The sequence below is a fragment of the Trachypithecus francoisi genome, unplaced genomic scaffold (assembly GCF_009764315.1).
Source record: "Trachypithecus francoisi isolate TF-2019V2 unplaced genomic scaffold, Tfra_2.0 Lachesis_group9, whole genome shotgun sequence".
NCBI lineage: Eukaryota > Metazoa > Chordata > Mammalia > Primates > Cercopithecidae > Trachypithecus > Trachypithecus francoisi.
This window is the reverse complement of record NW_022681474.1, coordinates 54131393-54150142: the sequence shown is the minus strand read 5'-3', so window position 1 is coordinate 54150142 and position 18750 is coordinate 54131393. Positions and strand designations below refer to the sequence as shown.

Below are 18750 nucleotides of genomic sequence, written 5' to 3'. Positions count from 1 at the left end.
CTTGGGAACTGGGGACATGCCATGTGTTCAGGAGCCAGTCCCTGGTGACAAAATCCAGACCATCCCTGGTCCCCAAGCAGGAGCTCCTCCTCTAGCAGGTGGGAAGAGACAAGTCAGGGATGCTGGGAAGACCCCATGAGTACCAGCAGGGGGTGGCTCAGCTTGGGGATCAGGAGGGAGGACATGTGGGGCTGAGTTCCATGGCTGCCTCAAGAAGTTGTTGGGACAAGGCTAGGGAGGGGCTGGGGAGAGCTTGTGGGGTAGGGAATTCATGGGAAGTGATGAAATTAGGGGAGGGGAGCTAGAGTAGGAATGGGGCCTGGGGAAGAGGGCAGGGGCCACATCAGAAGGCAGAGGTGACTGCATGGCTTACATGGGGACTGGGAGGACCAGTAGGGAAACAGCTTGCTCCTGCCAGCCCCCTGAATGCTCAGTGTGCGTCCTTTGAGTCTAAGTCATGACTGGAACCAGGGGAGCCCCCAGGACTTCCCTCCTACACTCAGTGCCAGTGTGAGTGGGCTCAATGTGGCCACGTGTTCAGCCAGCCTCTGCTCTGGAGGTGACAGTGTGCACTGACAACTTGCAAGCCTTGGAAGGAGGGTTTGAGGCCCAGCCCAAGGAGGGCTTTGCACAGTCACTGAGTCCTCTCCCTCCCAGGCTGGCAGCACACCTTGTAGGGAAATTGGGCGAGGTTGCTTTGGGCTCGCTTATCTCTGGACCATCTCTGCCTCCAGCTGGAGGAAGGCTGAGGTCCTGAGGCTGCCCCTGCTCCCTGCAGCCCGCTCACCTTGTCGGAGCCATAGCTCCCCAGGCAGCAACTGAAGTCATCAAAGCCCCAGCTGAAGGTCCTGTTCCAGAGAGGAGGCAGCAGCAATTTGTTCCTCTCTACAGCTAGAATGGTCTTCTCAGTAGGGACAATGTGGCCGATGGCCCCTTTGGGGGACTCTGAGCCTAGAGAAAAGAGGTACATATCTACGCCCCAGTTAGTATGGAGAACTTATGCATGGAAGAACAGCACCCATTACAGTCGGGCCCCCGGGCAGAAGTCACAGGTAGACACATTGGACTTGAACTTATACGTGGAAGGACAGCACCCACTGCAGCTGGGCCCCAGGTAGGAATGACAGGCAGACACACTGGACTTGAAGTTATGCACAGAAGGACAGCACCCACTGTAGCTGGGCCCTGGGGCAGGAGTCACAGTAGGCACACTTCCCACCCTCCCTCAGCTCCACTCTGGGAGCCACCCCCAGCCCCAGCTGGAATATGGCTCAGAGCACGGGATTTGGAGCTGCCCAGACCTCATTCCAAGCCTAGTTATGCTGGTCAAGTCATTCCATCTCTTCAGACCCAGCCTCTTCCCATGGAGTAGAGACAACCATGCCCCTTTCAATGTGTGTCCCCTGGCACAGAGCCTGGTGCAGCTTGTCAACTCAAAACACTGAGGCCAGCCTAGTTTCTGAGACTGTGCACACCACACCCACCATGTAGGGGCCTTTCCTTCCTCCTGGTGGGGGCCACTCCCTTCCTTGCCCTGTGCTGGGTCAAGTGGGAGAACCACCCTCTTCCTGACCCTACCACCCAGGAGGAAGAGAGGCAGTAAGATTCGGGAAAGGCTCCAGGATAAGACTGTGAGATGTCTCTCCCTGTAGGGAAGGGACTGTGGCATCAATGGCCCTTACCCTCTGGGACTGCTCAGATGAAAAGGAGAGAGTAAAGCCAGGCCCCTTAAAGCAAGGCCCAGGGTGTGCTTGGAGTGGCACCAGCATCCGCCAGGACTCCTGTCTCAGCGCTGGCTTGTTGCCTGCCTGTGTGGCAGACACCACTTCATGGCACTGTCACAAGCCTGAGGGCAGGGCCATTGTCTTCCCTACCTTACACATGAGGAAACAACCTCAGGAAGGGCCCCTAGGACCTGTGGCTGGTAAGATCTGCATCAGTCTCCTGGAGCCCACATGGGAGATTTGAGCTCCTTTGTTACTACTGGTGTGGTTTGTACCTCGTGTCCCTCTCTGTGAGGGCAGGGGCTGTGTCTGACTGCCCAGGGACTTCAATGCAGCAGCAGATCCCCAGTCCTGGGGCAAATGGAGGCATGGTCCCCAGAGCCAAGAGCAGCAGCACCTTATCTACCAGGGTGGGGTGTGCCAACAACACTGTTCTTGGACTTCAAGGATAAAAAAGGACACCATTAAAACCCCTGAAAACTTAACTTTATACTCCTTGGGACCTGCATGTTGTTCAATGTAGTGGGATTTCCCCAAGGCAGTGCATGTCCTCAGATGGCACAGGCACCCGACTTCATACATACACGGCCCTAGGAACCCAGCCTCACCCTCTCTTCTGCTTCCATCTGGGTGACCTTCCCTCCTGGGCTGGGTGGGACCACCCCCACCCTAGTGGACTCCTGCTTCTATAGAGCCTCTCTGAGCCTTGGTGGCAGCTGAGGAAGCCACTGAACTGTGGTCAGATGAGAGGGACTAATAATCACCCTACGTGCTGGGCACCGAAGGTGGCCCATCTCATCGCACTCTCACTAACTGGCCTTGTTGAGGAGCCCCTGGTCCCTGGAAGAGCTGTTTCTCAATCATGGGGCCAGAGTGACCCTCTTCCTTCCCTAGATCACATGGCTCCCTTTATTGGCTCAACCTATTTCTCATGTTTTTCATCCTTTCCTTACCAACTCTCTGCGGGCTCATTTATCTAAGCATCAATACAATTCTGTAATAGCATCCATTCAACCCTATTCAAATCCCCATGGGAACATGGAGGTTCAATGGTTTGCCCAAGATCACACAGGGAGGAAGCAGTAGGGCTGGAATTCACTCCTGGGCCATCTGCCCCAGAGCACATGTTCTTAGCTACTGGCTGCCTGCCTATCCTGCCCTGCTTAGGAGGACCAGTGGCCAAGGCACAGAGGCTGTAACCCTTCCTTGGGAAACCTGGGACTCTCCACTGGTCTCTTGAGGAGAGGAGGTGTGTGTGTGTGTGTACATGTGTGTGTGCATGTATAAAAGAGAGGAAGAGGAAGAGAGATGTGTGTGTGTGCCTGAAAGAGGTGTGTGTGTGTGTGTGTGTGTGTATGTGACAAAGAGAGAGAAATAGAGAGAGAGAGACAGACAGAGAGAAAGAGAGATGTGGGTCTTCAGAAGTCAAGACCTAACAGAGGAGCCCCTAGACACTTCCTAGAGATGATGGCCCCCTAGAATCTGGCTGTGATTGGAGATGCAGCCATTCAAAGTCAGTCCCCAGTACTTTGCCTAGGTATGTGGTGCTGGACCTCCAGAGGAACCCAGCCACTGAAGGGACAACCCTGGGACAGGACACCAAACAATGCAGAGCCAGGGAATCACCTTTGACCGTGACCTGGGAGGGCCTCAGCGACTGCAGGCTGTAGAAAAAGGGCTGTGGGTGGCCAGGCAGGCTCACAGGGGTAGAGACATCCTTTCCAGGCAGAGCCTTCCCTGCTGCAGTCCTGGCTGGGTGGGGTTTGGTAAAGAGCTGGAAAGACAGGGAACAGACACACGTGAGGGGAGAGATGCCCAGAGGAGGGGTCATCCTTTGTGCACACTGCAGCTGCACCCCGATTCTGGGGGTTGTCACAGCTGGGCTTGCTCCTGACAGAGCTGAACATGAACAGAACCTCTGGTCCAGCCCTCAGATGTTGCAGGTGAGGGGCCTGGGGCTCAGAGAGGGACAGCTACTTTTTCAAGGTCATAAAGGCAGCCCTTCTGCCTGCCAAATCTCTCCTTTCCCAAGCTGCTTGGGGAAAGACTGGCCTCACTGAAGAGCCCCTGGTCCCCAGAAGAACTGTCTCTCAATCATGAGGCCAGAGTGACTATCATCCTTCCCTAGATCATGTGGCTTCCTTCATTGACTCAATCTATTTCTCATAGTTTTCATCCTTCCCTCACAAGCTCTCTGCCGGCTTATTTACCTAAGCATCAACACAATTCTTTAACAGCATCCATTCAAATATTCCAAAGAACACGGGCAAATCCCATCAGTGGCCTCTTTCTTATTTTTCTCCAATCTCTGCCATCAGATTGTGCCTAATGCCAAATTTTTTGCATAACTGAGCCAAGCCCTGAGCATGAGCCATGCTGCCTGGCTGAGTCCTTGCTGCTGGACCAGGGTGTGAGCTGTGGCCAGATCCAGCTCTGTACCCTGCAGTCCCTCCCAGACTGCACCCCTGCTGGGCTGCTCTTTCCAGCCAGCAGCACATTCCTGCAAGTCATCCACGAGGCGCACATTGGAGGGAGAAGAGGTGGACACTGGTCCGGGCTGTGGACATGGGCAGAGTTGGGGATCCAGTTCGATGGGCAGCTGGGGGGCATGGGGATGTCTCAGAGAAACCTCAGCTCAGTTATAGTCCTGGATCAAATGCTAACCTATTTAGAAAAGCTGGTTGGGTGACCAATGCAAACAGAAATCAGAATGATGAGTTTTCAATTAGTGTTTAATAATGAGCACTCTTCCTCGCTCAAGGAGACTGGGAGTAGCGGACACAGCCCCTGTTAGGAGTAGCATGGGGCCTGAGTGCTGCAATCTTGTCTTTAGACTGGGACACTTGGGGATTCTCATTCTGATGGCTACTTTAGAAATACTTGTCACAGCTCATATGACACATTGTTGAGTAGTCAGAATCTGAAGTTGTGTGTACTCTGTAACAACACTGATGGGAAAAGATCTGTGTTGTGGACAAGGGCTGTGAGTACATGAGGCAGGACATGGCTGGATGGTGGTGGCTACTACTTTGAATTATTTTCTTGCTTTGTATTATTATATATTTTTTAGATTCAAGAAGTGAAATCATTAGACTAACAGGTTTCTTTCCTGAAATTCTTTCCTTTCTAAAAAGCCTCCCAGCAAACCCACACTGATGTACCATCCAATCTCCAAGTCAACCTCACACCCTCCTCACATTCCCTTTACCTGGGAGCTGAGCAAATCTCAGCATGTCATGTGAGACCAGACAGAAAGATGTTAGTTTAGCACTAACTGCAAAAGGAGCCCCCTCCCCACCCTGTGTCCTCATGGTTGCACGTGGGGTAAGGCTGGAACAAAACATCTCCACACAGAACCACAGTTCAAGGATCAACAGGGCCAGAATCAATTAAATAACCACCTAACTTGTGCTTTCATCAGTATGTCAACAGGGGAATGCACAACCTCATATTGCTAAGTGACTATCTTCACAGGAGACAGAGCCAGCAGAGCAGAAGGTCCAGGTGAGACTTCACCATTTCACCCGAGACCTGGCAGGTAGACGGCAGACGCTCTCACACTGGTGACAACATGTGTTAGGACCAGAGCTCTACCTCTGTTGACTGCTATTAGTGTAATTCTAGGCAAGGTATTATTTAGCCTCTCTGAGCCTCAGTTTCCTGGTCCATGAAAGAATACTCTCTATACCCAGAGCTTACAAGAGATTTCGATGACATAATCACACTAATAACTAACATTTGTTAAGTGCTGGTCATATTTCAGGCACTTTCAAACACTTGATATGTCCTAAGTCATTGGATACAACAAACTTGTAGCATAGATATGAACACAAGTAATTAGTTACTACATATCTATTGTAGTGTCTAAAATCAGATCAGTCACAGATAAACACCAGCTTTCACCAGTTTGACTAACGATGTCATCATCTGCATCAACATCAGGTGGTAACTGAGGGTTAAGCCTGATGTTGAAAGCACAGGAAGATGAAGGGGGAGCATTTCACTTCTTCAGCCCTCTCCTTCACTCTAACCCCAGGAGAGAATGTCCTCACACTGCACACACTTTTTTGAGAAAGCAAGGCAAATGACAAGGCATGTTGTACCTGTTTGGGCACCTGTCCAAAGTTGCTGACAAACCCCAGGATGGTGCTCTTGATGAGGGGGTCAGTAATGCTGCTGAGGTCCACTCTGTCACCGTAGAAGTAGGGGTGGAAGATATTAACAGCGTCTACTGCGGCTGGCCCCTGCTGCTTGTACCCGAAAATAAGGTCTATCCAATGGTGGAGGTTGGCACTGACAAAGTCACTTTCCAGGGCCTGAAACAAAACCCCAAAGAGCATTAAAACCCAGGCCACTCATGGACCCATGCACTCTCTGCAAGGGGCACGTGCTTCAGGGTGTTGGCCCTGCACAGAGGAGATAATTGATGGGCACCTGGGCTTGATGAGCACAAAGCGGCAGGATGAGCCAGCCACCTCAGGGCCACCCTAGTCCTGCCTCCAGCCAACAGCAAACCAGATTTGACTGTTTTCACCACCCCAGCTCAACCATGTCATAAAACAACCATGGTGTCCACAGTATCTATGAGGTGCAGGCCTGGGAAAGACATCTAAATGGAAGAGACAAGGCTGAAAATAAAGTATTGGGGTCTTGCTGAGATGTGACATATGAAACAGAGAGAACTGGTTCTGATCAGAGAATGTCAGAAGGTTGAGGCTAAGTGCAGTGATCAGGAGAGCATGCTCTGGAGGACAGGGGGTGTGGGTGCTGCCGTGTACACATTCCTTAACATCTCTGTTCCTTGGTTTCTTCATCTGTAAGATGAACAATTGTACCTTCTTAGCTGGTTCATGTAAGAATTAAGTTGTGTCCACGGCTGACATACAGAGAGCTCCAGGAGTTAGGTGATTTCACTGAGCACGTACGGTGCCAGGCACCGGCTGTTTCACAGGTGTTGTTTCCTCCCATGAACACTGCCTTTGATGGCAGGTATAATTAACTCACTTCTAGGGCAGGCTCATGTGATCCTAACACTCCAGCTGCCAGTTTTCATTCCTTAGAACCCCACAGGGGGCATCCAGTCTCACTGAGCAGATCCCACTTCATTGAGGTACTGGGAAATTCTGGACATGGGTGTGGGTATCTTCTAAATCATCCCTGGCACAGAAATGATAGAACCTGCTTCTGAGGTGCAGCTTAGCCCCCAGGAATGTGAACTTCCCTCACTGGGGCAGCTGTGTCTAGCTGGGGGCATGCAGCAGGCAAGGGGTTTCTCACCCATGCACTCACAGACCTGAGGAATATTCTGTCCACGCTCAGGCTCACTGTCCCCAGATGGGAGGACAGGAGACATTCTCAACTCAAACACGGAGCCTGGATCTGAGTTTACAACCTTTAAATGAGAAGTAAACCTCAGCCCGTTTAGGACCACAGCTCCCACTGGAAGTCAACAACATCTGCCCCTCATGAAAGGTGACATCCAACAGGAAACAAGGAATTTAGCATAAGAGCCAAGCATGCTGGATCTTTCACGCATACAGCCCAGATGGGTGGCACTGGCTCAGAATGGGGGACCCAGGTTGGCAATAATTCTCATCAGGTGTCACATATGAGGAAGAGAAAGTATGGCCCAGTGTCTGGATGTCATCACAGTCTATCTGAGAGGTGGCACCTGTCTCTACTGAATAGAACCCAGCTTCAGGGCTAGGTCCCCAGAGCCTCAAGATGTTCATTTGGGATTGTCTGGGCTCCCCATATTGGTCTTCTGGGAGGACAAGCTGCCCTACACACCTGGATCTGGAGAAGCCAGTCACCTGTGCTAAGTTAGCTTTTCTGAGGTCTATGATGAAAGTGGCTTTGAGGGCAAGAAGGCCACACTTGAGTCATGTCATACGAGGGGTAATGAAAGATATGACTCTCCCAACCCTACCTGACTTGGGGCATACCTCATGGCCTTCTGGAGATGTTTGCATGAAAGCATTTGTTGATGTTTGCCACAGAACCACTAAAGGCGTAGCCGGGTGAGGGCAGATCATAGGCCAGGACAGCTGACCCTTTTGCTGGCCCTTCTTCCTACCTCTTGCTAACCAACACATATCCCACATCCTCAAGCTCTTCCCAAACATTCCTCCACCTCCTTTCCTTAGATGAAGCCTGGCTTTCCTCAGGGCCACCAGTTCCCCTTCAGCAAGTTCAAGTGGTGGCCACTTGCTGGACACAACCCATATGTCTGGGGCCAGGACATGGGGCTGGTGTCTCCTCAGTCCTTATTGCTACCTCCAGAGTATTGGTCCTCTGTCCTCTTGTAAAAAAAAAATCACAAAACATCTGCTTCTCTGTGCTGCATGAGATCTAGCTTTACCCACTCCTCATCCTCACTGCTGTCTTCCAACAACTTCTCTCTGTTCTCCTCATTCATCAAAGATGGTGATTCCTGGCCATATTTTCCCTTCTTCTCCATGATCTGCCATCATCCTCAGTGATTGCGATCTCTGGCCTCTTGGTTCCTTGAGCTCCACATCTCCAAAGACTTTTGCCTTCATTCCACCTAAAGTCACCATTCCCATGGCCACACCTTAACCCATGTCAGTATCCATAACTGCCTCATCTTCTAAAGCACTCATTCAAACATCCACTTGGTGAAAGTCACATCCTCCTCAACTTGCTGGATGTTTAAGTACTTCCTAAGACTCTTCTTCTACCTTGTCACAGCCTCAGGTCCCCTTGTCCCTTTTCTTCTTTGCAGTATATCATCACCCACCTGTCTTTGGCTACATCTTTATCCAGCTTAGATGTAGTGGTCCATCATTCCAGTAACACTCTGGTCAATTGAATCATGTGTACTTCTGTCTTTTATCAGACTATGGCTGCTGCTGCCTGCAGGTTACTTTCACTCTGGCCCAAGTACTCAAGACAGTGGGCTCTGAGAGGGATGACTCCTATCACTGAGTTTCCAGAGGCAAGAATAAAACAAGAAGAACTTTCTCTTTGCAGAAAAGGACAGGAAAAGGCATAGGTTTGTTGCCACTAGTCAGACCTGCCTCCGGTTATTTTTACTTTTAAAGTATAATTTACACACAATAAAACTTGCCCTTTTAAAATGCCCAGTTCAAAGTGTTCTTGTAAATTCATCCAGTCATGTAACCATCACCACAGTAAAGAAATAGAACATTTCCTTTGGCTCAGAAAGTCCCCCTGTGTGTTCCTTTGTGGTCACTCTCCTACTTCAGAGCTTAGGAACCACTAATTTGTTTTCTGTCCCTATGGTTTGCCTCTAAATGTCACATTTCATGCCTGTATATAAAAATCACATGATATGTAGCCCTGGGTTATGGCTTCTTTCATGTAGGATAATGCATTAAAACTCATCCATGTTGTTCTGTGTAAACTGATTCAGTAAATCTGCTCCTTTTTACTGCTGAGTAGCATTCTGTTGTGTGTGCATGCACATATCATTTGTTTATCCATTCACCAGCTGATGGACATTTGAGTTTTGTTTTTGACTAGTTTGAATAAACCTGGTGAAGATTCATGCACAAGTTTTTGTGTGGACGTGCTTTCAATTTCCAAGTGAAAATGCTGGGCGATATGGCAAATGCACCTGCAAATTTGTAAAAAAATTACCAAGCTTTTGTACAAAGTGGGTGTACCATTTTGCTTTTCCCACCATGGATGTCTCACGCATTCTAGTTGCTCCACATTTTCGTCAACTATTGGTTTTGCTGGTCTTTTCAATTTCAGCCACTCCTGTGGGTATGTCACAGCATCTCATCTCATGGTGGTTTAAATTGATTTCTCCCTGGTGACCAATGATGCTGAACATCTTTCATGTGCTTAAACTAACCCAGAAATTTGATTCAGCATGTGTCCCTAATGACCTCTGGTCTCTACCCATGTCCAGTTTTTTGGGTGATAAGCCAAGTTCTGCCCAGTCCTGGAAAATCTTTGGCCAGTGGGAGCCCCTGGGAGGCTCAAACCCTCTCTGAACTATGCTGAGCAGTAAGGCCCAGGGAGTAAGTAGACATTCTTGTAGGGCTGGCTGAGGACACTGACCTCACTTCCTCCAGTGAAACCCTCACCAAGCTGGCACCTGTGCAGGGTCTAATGGAGCTCCTGAAACAGCCCAGAGCCCAAGCCTTTCCTTGCCAACCCAAGGCATAGACCCCACCCCTTCTTTGGGTTTTCCAGACATAAGCCTCACAGTGCGGGTCACTGGCCCTCCACTTGGACAGAAAGCCTCGGTAGAATTTGAGGGGATGTTGAGGTCCCCAGCAGGATACCAGGGGTCCTGGCCTGACTCACCTGTCTGTGCAGGCTGATGAATTTCCGAGGGTCCCCATCAGCCCAGGGAGGGAGCTGCACATCTCCTAGTGCAGTCCCGTCCTGCATGCAGCCTGCATGGGATGAGAAGCAGCAGAGATTTGGGTAAATGGGGACTCAAACCAGGCTAGGAACTGGGGGATGTAAAATGCATGCTGCATAGGATTGCTGATTTTGTGTAGGTCAGAACGTGAGTTATATTCTCTGCAGACCATACTGCTTTCAATCTTCTCTGCCTAGAATGACCCCTCAGCATGGCCTCTAGGCCTTTGCCTCCTCCAGGAGGTCCTCTTTGCTTCCCAGGCAGCACTAGTGCTTGCTTTGTAAGTTGTCTGAAATGATTTCAGTGTCATCATTGTGGTACATCTTTCTCTCCACTGTACCATGCCTTTCTTCTGGGTGTTTTTTACACAGCATTAAACAATCAGGAGATACAGTGATAGCGGTGCAAGCTGGCAAATTCTAAGCACCTGAGTCCACGCCAGGAGCTAGGCTAGGCCCTGGCCACATGTCACCTCACTGAATCTTCATTCTAACTCGATAATTTATGCATTTTCTCTCCATTTTTAAGGGGAGAACAGCAAGGTTTTTAGACAGATTCCCCTGACAGTAGAACGAGGAGGCTGGACTTGACCCAAGTCTCCCTCCTCTCCATTAGCTGCCCAACCTTGCTCAAGCCACTTCACTTCTTTGAGATTCATTTTCCACCTGTAAAATTTAAGGTGATGACAGAAATTATTTCACAGGGCTGGCACAACGATTAAAGGAGAAAATACATATTACATGCTTAGAACGATGTCAGGCATATGATGGCTACTCCATAAACGTGAGCTACAGTCTTGCCTGACCTCAGAGCCTGCAAGAAGCAGCTGGAATAAAAGCTCCCCTGCTCTCTCTGGGCTACAGAGCTGCCTGGCCTGGCTCTTCTCATCACTCATCTCAGCCTGCCACCTCCTCAACAGGTCCTTCCTGAGGACCAGAGAAACCCAGGTCTTGCTGAGTCATCTTCAAACCATTTTCCTACCTATTTTACTCATAGGACTTCTCAGCATCCAACAATGTTTCACTTACAATATAGAAATTGTCTACATTTTCTCTTCCCTTTTTCCTATCCTCACACAAAATGTAAACATCTTCAGAGTATGCCATCCCAGAAGACCCAACTAAATCCCCAGTGCCTTAAAAAAAAGGTCCCTGTATACAGTAGGTGCTCAATAACCACTTGTTCTCCTGACTTCTCTGAGGACCTTTGCCCTCTTGGCCTCCATTGCTGGTAGGAGCCATCATCTCTGCAGCTGAGCCCGTCATGCCTCCTGCAGAAGAGTCTGGCTTCATTTCCAAGGTAGAGTGGGTACTCCGGTCAGCGCTCTAACTCCAGGCTGGCCAACCATCTCCTCCTGGCTGCCACCCTCCCTGAGTGACTCCTCTGTGGGACTCCTCATGCTTTGGGGGATCCATCCTTTGCATTTGTTCACTTCTCACCCCTGACGCATGTGAGGTGTCTAATGATTTGAACATCACCAAGGTCCCCATGTTCCACAGGTCAGACTCACGGGGCCTGGCTCACTGTCTGGCCTGCTCCTCATGGATGTGGGCTGCATATCTAGGGCTGAAAACCCCTGCACAAGGTTTTGCAAGGACTAATCTTGCAAGGACTTTCTTTGCAAGGACTAATCTTTGCAAGGACTAATCTCCTCCCCTGTACCCTGCGCCAGGGCTGCATCTGGTCTGGCTCAGGTGCATGCCCTTATGTGCTGTCTGGAGGCAGAAGGAGAACACTGAAGAAGGGGGGCTCTAGAGCCTGAGGTATGCATTGGTGATGGCTCATGCATGTTGTCTGCAGAAGATGATTCCCACCCAGGCCAGCACCCACAGCTGCCCATACCCTGCCCAGGCTGTGACCACTCATCCACTCTGCAAATTGCCCTGACTCAGCAATTTGTTTGCAGTGGAGGAACAAATTGGAATTATTTCAAAAAAACAGGAATTATTTCACAGGACTGGCACAACGATTAAAGGAGAAAATACATATCACATGCTTAGAAAATACATATCACATGCTTAGAATGATCTATAGCAGCAAGAAGCCCTGCTGCATCCTAGGCTGGGGCCTGCAGTTCAGGAAGGAGCTGCCATAAGTGCCTGTCCAGCTGCCCTGGGATCCCACCCAGTAGTCTACCCCAGGAGACTCAGCATCTCTGGGTCCTGCCCTTGGAGTCCATGTGAACCCATTTGTGGGACATGGAGGAAATGGAACTTGTCAGGAGCAGGAGTTTGTCCAAGGTCTCGAGACAGCAAGGCAGTGCCAGACCTGGGCTACACAGAAGAGCCCAGGTTGGTCTCAGCCACGGCCTCACTGCCAATTGAGGCCTGGGACCATCGAAGGAAAGGTCACGGGTGGGGTGGTGGCTCAGCGCTGTCCTGGCAGCCTGGTGCCAGCGTCCTTCCTCAGCAACCACCTTTCCTTCTGGGCACTGCTGCCCAGTGGAGACCTCACCCAAAGTGCATGTGTCCTGGAGAAGGCCTAGCAAAGGTCCAGATGATGTTGGTCACCACCCAGGGGCTATGGGAAAGAGCACCCTGCAACACCACTCACCCAGCCTCACCAGGCCTCCACTCACCGAACTCCACCCCATTGCAGTTGGTTAAGAACTCGGGCAGGTAGAAGAACTCTGGGGTCAGCTCTCTGACGTCACTCATGTTCTCTCTGGAGGCCGACTCCCATGTGCTCTTCACACTGTGGAACATTCTGTCTGCCACGTCGAAGCCTCCACCCTGGGGAAATGGAGCCAACATGACCAGCTGCTCTCACTGGCACCCTCCTGCTGGCCAGGCACCATCCATTCTGCCTTGGAGGCACAGGTTCTACCATTAGCACCTCTTATTCACTCTCCCCACACACGTGTACCCATCAGCCCAGATGTGTGTGCCATGGTTCTCCAGCTACCGATTCCTTTATTACTCTCTGGAACCTTGCTCCAGAGCTTCAAGGCGGAATGCATGATCCGTGGTAATCAATCCATGTTTCCCTGCCATGGAAATCTGAGTTCATATCAGAAACATCTGAGCATTTCCAAGACTGCAGAGGGCCAGCTCTGAATTAGGTGCTCCACTCGAGGCAGCAAGAGTGCCAGTGACTGGGACTCGGCTCCTGGGAGGCTCATGGTCAACTGCCACAGGTAGGAAATAAAGAACCAACCATAGGACAAAGAAGTGGGTGAACATTCTATGTGGGAGGTCAGCAGGAGCTTCCTGGAGAGGCGCCCTGGAAGTGAGTCTGGAAGCCTACTTATGGGGAAGATGGCAGTGTTCTGAGCAGAGGACAAGGCTTGGGTGAGCAGCAGGGGTGGGAGGAGAGCAAGAAGCAGAGGAGGGAGGAGGAGGGAGGAGAACTCGCTAGGGCAGGGCCCTGGTGACATCCAACACACAGCTCATGGCATTTGGTGGGGGCGAGAGGTGGGTAGGAAGGAGACTCTGGGACCAAGGGTCTTGGCTTCCATAAGAGAGAATGGATCTGAGGGTGGAGAGATGGAGAAATTTCAGGTTCAAGGGGCAAGAGGCTGGTCCACAAAGGACACGATGTCCATAGCCTCTGCCAGGGCCAGTCCTGGTCCCAAGGCCTATGGCCACAGGTGGCCCCAGGCCTGGCTGTCGAGGTTGTGCCATGTAAGAATTCAGGCACATTCTTTCCCTAGATGCTCTGATTCTCTCATCTGAATTGTCAAACTCTTCAGCTGATGGTACCCTTATTCACCAGGTGGTCTTGGAGGTTGGGAGGAGGCAGAGAGGTGCCTCCCTCCAGGTCCTGGTTGGAGAAATGAAGGCGCTGGGGGTGGAGGGACTTCAGGAGACAGTTTCTGAAATTGGGCCTTGGGTCTATGTAAGTTTTGGGATATCCTTTTGCTTGGGATTCAATAGTTCACTTGTCCCCATCAAGGCTGGGCCTTTGTATAACAAAAACTTGTCCTCCTTCTGCCATCTTCCGCAGAGCACACATGTGGAACAAGCGGCAGGGCCACAGCAGTGCCTACTTTGTGCCCATCACTCCCTTCCCTGCTCAGAGGGCTGAGGGTCTCCATCTGTATTTACCCAAGGAAGCCTTGGGGGCAGCTGCAGGGGTGGACGGAGGTGAAAAAGGGCAGGGGCCTTCTCTTGGCATGCCTGGTCCATGCTCAGATGCTCTCTCCTAATCCTCACAGTAGCTGCATGAGGAAGGAATTGGTATTTCCATTTTGCAGACCAGAAAACGGAGGCTCCTCAAAGTGCACTGATTTTTCCCAAGGCAGTGAATGGCAGAACTGGGGCAAACCCATGGATGCAACTCCACAGGGCATGCTTTGTCCCATGCCAGATTCCTGGGGGAATCCCTGGACCTGGGACCAACTTGATCCACTATGTGTGGGCCACGGGGGAACTCAGCTCTTTCTGAGAGTGGGGAACATACCACACACCCAAAGTGGCCACACCTGGACATCTTGAGGGTCATGGTCTGGCTGGTCCATTTACTGAGTCAGACTTGATCCAGTGAGATCTGTGGGTCATTCTCCACACAGGGACAGGGACACTGACTCAAGCAAACAGCACATGGGCAGCTTTAAACATGTGGCTTTTCCCCAAGGTCGCTTTGCTCTCGGTTGAAATTAGGGAATGATGTCCACCATCAAATTTAAATTGGAATGGAAATAAAATGGGGGTGGGGTGTCGAAATAAATCTTCACCTAATGAGTCACTCATTGAAATGTATTAGGAGCATTGTGTATTTAATCTGCAGCCCAAGCCTTACATCTGCGGGAGATTGATGCCTTCTCCTCGTCCCGTTTCCCTTTTGCAGCTTTTATGAGTGCTGATGGTAGTCTCCTGAGAAGCAATATGATTTGGTAATAAAAAGATTACCTGTATTAAATAAAAATAATATATACATACGAAATATTGTTAGTGCTACAAATCTGGTTAAAGATATTACCACAAAGAAAACTGTTATTTTTTTCACAGCTGTCTAATGCATTTTAGCAAAAGTAATATCTTTAAAACTTAAGCCTGTATTATTTATAAAGGAAGCAATAACTGATTTTCCTATTTCCTATATTAATAAATGTATTTGCATACATTTGTTTCAAAATTAATGGGTTTTCTCACTTCTGCAATACAAAAGAAAACACCAAATTCCCTAGCAGAAAAAGTGGAGTTGCTTTGTTACTTGTATTATAAGTCTGTGGGTTGATGTAAACTCTGGTGGCTGCCAGAGAGGAGTCCCAGCTAGGATTAAATTCTCAGAAAGGAAGGAAGGAGAAAAGAAAGAGTAGAGGAAAAAATGGGGCAAGAAGGTAAGAGGCAGAGAGACCCAGTTAATGTTTAAAGAGCACCTATCTAAGGCAAATCCAGACCCAAATGAAAGAAACCAACACAATTACATCTAGAACTTGGAAGGGAACCAAATGATCAGAGAGAATTCCTGAACCAAGAGCTGCTCTAGAATCTGTTCTGCAACAAATCTGACCTGTATCTAAATGAACTGTAAAAAATAATAGCAAGGTTATTATTGTCAACAAAGGAACAATTTCTTATTGGCAGAAGGTTTTCCCATGTGACATTTAGGCCAGAAGACAATGGAGCCAGCCAAGCCTAGAGGATTCTGAGGCAAAAGATTATAGTTGTTGGATTTTGGGCTCAGTTAAGACATCACTCACATATAAAGATGCAGGAACATTTTGAATATTGAAGAGTCCAGAAACAATATAGTCCTAGGTACCTCTTCTCAATTAAAATCCTTTAGGAGGTGCTAAATATTGCTAAGAGATGAAGCAAAACTGAGGGCAAAATAATAGGAAAAGAAGTGGCTATCAAGAACTATTCCTGGACATTGATCCAAGTTAAAATCAGGGGATAGTCTATAATTATGGTATGATGGTTAAAGCTGAAAAACCTGAAAAGAAATGTTCTATATTAAAGGAAGTACTCCTTTCATTAGAAGACACAAAGTCTATGTACACCATTGTCTCTGGATGGGCATTTCAATTACTATTAGACATTCTTAAACTCCTCTCCAATATGGCTTCGATTCTTGATCTGAATTCACAGGAAATTTAGTAACTGCACATGCTGAAGGACACCGAGATGCACAGATATTTCTATAATATGTGCTAGGAAGTCTATTCTTCCTTCCTGATGACACTGATCCAAATCAACCCGCTGCCACATCTGGATATGGAATTGGTTTTATCAACAGGCTGACAACCCATTCTCACTGCAGACATTCTTTCCAGTAATTTAAAAGTACCCATGCAAACGACTCACTTACAGGACCCCATTGATATATCAGTTGATCTAACCTGCTGTCTTTAGCCCATCAAAGAGGCAGTGTGCAATGGTGGAAAGCACATTGGCTTCAGAAGCAGGCTGACTTGGGCAGGAATTTCAGTGCCCACTTACTTGCAGGATGAACTCGAGTGAGTTTCTTAATCTCTTCAACTGCCCATGCCCTTGTCTGTGAACCTTGGATGATAGCTCTTAGTGTGAAAGCAATTGTGTGTGTGTGTATGTGTGTGTGCGTGAGTGTGTGTGTGTGTGTGTGAGAGAGAGAGAGAGGGACATATCTCATGCAGTGCAGCAGGCACATAGAAAGAGGTGTCAAATGAACCCAGCCCCTCTGTCCTTTTCTCTGCACAGACCAGGATTAGAACTAGGGAGCAATCCTCGGCTTGGGCCCTGATCTCAGTGTGCCTGGGGAAGGCAACCAGGAGCTCTAAAGGAGAAGGGGATGGAAGTTATGGAAGGTAGGAGGTAGGGTACAGGGGGAAGGGAGGAGAGGCGGGATCCTCCAGTGCCAGGGATGGGGTAGGAGGGTGGGGAATCTGAAGGACCGTGGGATGACAACAGGAAGGAGAGCCTGCACTGTCAGGGCAGCTTTTGGCAGCAACAGCACTTCCGAAGTAACAGGGCAAATGTGTGAGGGGAAAGGAAAGCTGGACCCAGCATTCTCTGAGCCTCTGCAGGAAAAAGCCAGGCCCTGACACGCTACTGAATAAACTAATGGTGTAGGACCCTCGTGGCACTGGGAAGCCCACGCACTGGTCCAGCTGCCTCATTGGTCTTGCTCTCTCGGAGGACGGGATGACCCCAGAGTGGCCATTAGCTTTCCTTCCTGTAGGTCGTGGCTCTTTTCTAAATGAGTGAACCCACCAAGGCTTGCTGAAACTATGCTGCCTGCATTAGGAGGAGGAGGGTGGGCACGTAGGGGACACTCAGGTCAGCCAAAATGGCTCATACCATATCTCCTTTAGTCCTCACCACCCACCCAGCTAGGGGCTATTTTAAAGGATGAAGAAACCAAGGCTCCGTTGTTCAATAATGCCAATTAGAAAGTTGTAGAACCAGGAGTTTATCCCAGGACTGTCTGTCCCTATTGCGTGTGCTTTTCCAACACTCTTCCTCAAGTCTGTATGATAAAAACCACACAGTTTTGGAGATCCTGAATGATTCTCCTCAAGTCACAGTTTGGGCCCTTACAGACCCCACATCCTCACACTGTAATCAGAGGGAGGCTAGCAGTTTCTATGTCTAGCCCCGCAGCCCTGGCTGCATGGGGTGGTCTGGCCCTGTATGAGGTTTAGGGTACCAGGAGGTGGGCTGCTTGCCTCAGAGGCAGGGGCTGAGCTGCAGGCAGCAAGTGAAGAGGCAGGCATGGTCCACCTCGGTGTGAGCATAGACAGACTCCTCGCCTTCCCTGGCACACACTCCACCAGGACTCCTGGCACTGATCCCTCCAGGAGCTTCTAAGTCAACAGCCAGGACGGGCCAAGTGCTGCCCCACGGTTCTCCATTCTCTCTGCAGTTAGCATCTGTCTTGTACAAAAACCAGCCATCTTGCCTCAGGTGGTTCAGAAAACCCTTCCCCACTGCTGGTAACAGCTGACTTCACATGGGCTGTGACTTAATTAACACAGCACTTTATTTCTGTTTCTTATTAAATGCAGCAGAAGCCACCGCTGCTGTGTCTTTGGTAGGCGCTGGCTGCCTTGCTGGCCCCACCTCAGCTGGGTCTGATCTCAGGCCTGAGAGCAACTGGTGCTTTTACTGGGGCAGAAACAGGTGCTTGGGCTGGGACCCCAGCAGGGGCCTGACCTCCTGGTGACTCAACTTTCTAGAGGCTCACAGACACTTGCTCTAAGCAGGCAAGACTCCTAAGAACTCTAAGGTTTTCCAGCCTGGGCAACATAATAAGACCCCATCTTTACAAAATGTGTTTTTTTTGTTTGTTGCTTTGTTTTTTGTTTTTTTGTTTGTTTATTTGTTTATCCAAGCATGGTGGTACACATCTATAGTCCTAGCTACTCAGGAGGCTAAAGCAGGAAAATTGCTCGAGCCCTGGAGTTCCAGGCTGCTATGAACTATGATCATGCCACTGTACTTTAGCCTGGGTGACAGAGCAAGATCTTGTCTCAAAAAACAAATGAACAAAAGAACTACAGCATCCTGGGGCTGCTGCTGAGGGAGACAAGCCCTCTGCCCTGGCAGACAGATGAGTTCACACCTCCAAGAAAGTGGGGAAAACAGAGCGCAAAGCTGACCCACGCCTGGTCACAGTGCCTGCATGTGCCACCTACTCAGATCACACAGTACATACATATACCATATTTTCTGGATTGTAAAAATCTTATGGTAATAACAGGCTTGGAACAGAAAAACAAATGAACACATCGAGGACATA

At 49.5% G+C, this 18750-nt stretch overlaps 1 protein-coding gene across 3 annotated transcripts in view; it reads right to left on the bottom strand.

Moving 5' to 3' along the window:
* Positions 1 to 18750, bottom strand: part of WDFY4 (WDFY family member 4) — a 302160-nt gene that overhangs the window by 12760 nt on the left and 270650 nt on the right. For 2 of the 3 annotated variants that reach the window (XM_033209235.1, XM_033209236.1), the window contains exons 52-56: positions 12665 to 12818; positions 10026 to 10117; positions 5828 to 6040; positions 3351 to 3498; positions 788 to 972 (exon numbers count right to left, since the gene is read on the bottom strand). In XM_033209235.1, coding sequence (XP_033065126.1) covers positions 788 to 972; positions 3351 to 3498; positions 5828 to 6040; positions 10026 to 10117; positions 12665 to 12818 — 792 coding nt within the window. The remainder of the gene's footprint in view (positions 1 to 787; positions 973 to 3350; positions 3499 to 5827; positions 6041 to 10025; positions 10118 to 12664; positions 12819 to 18750) is intronic. The other variant, XM_033209238.1, reaches the window with a different exon arrangement.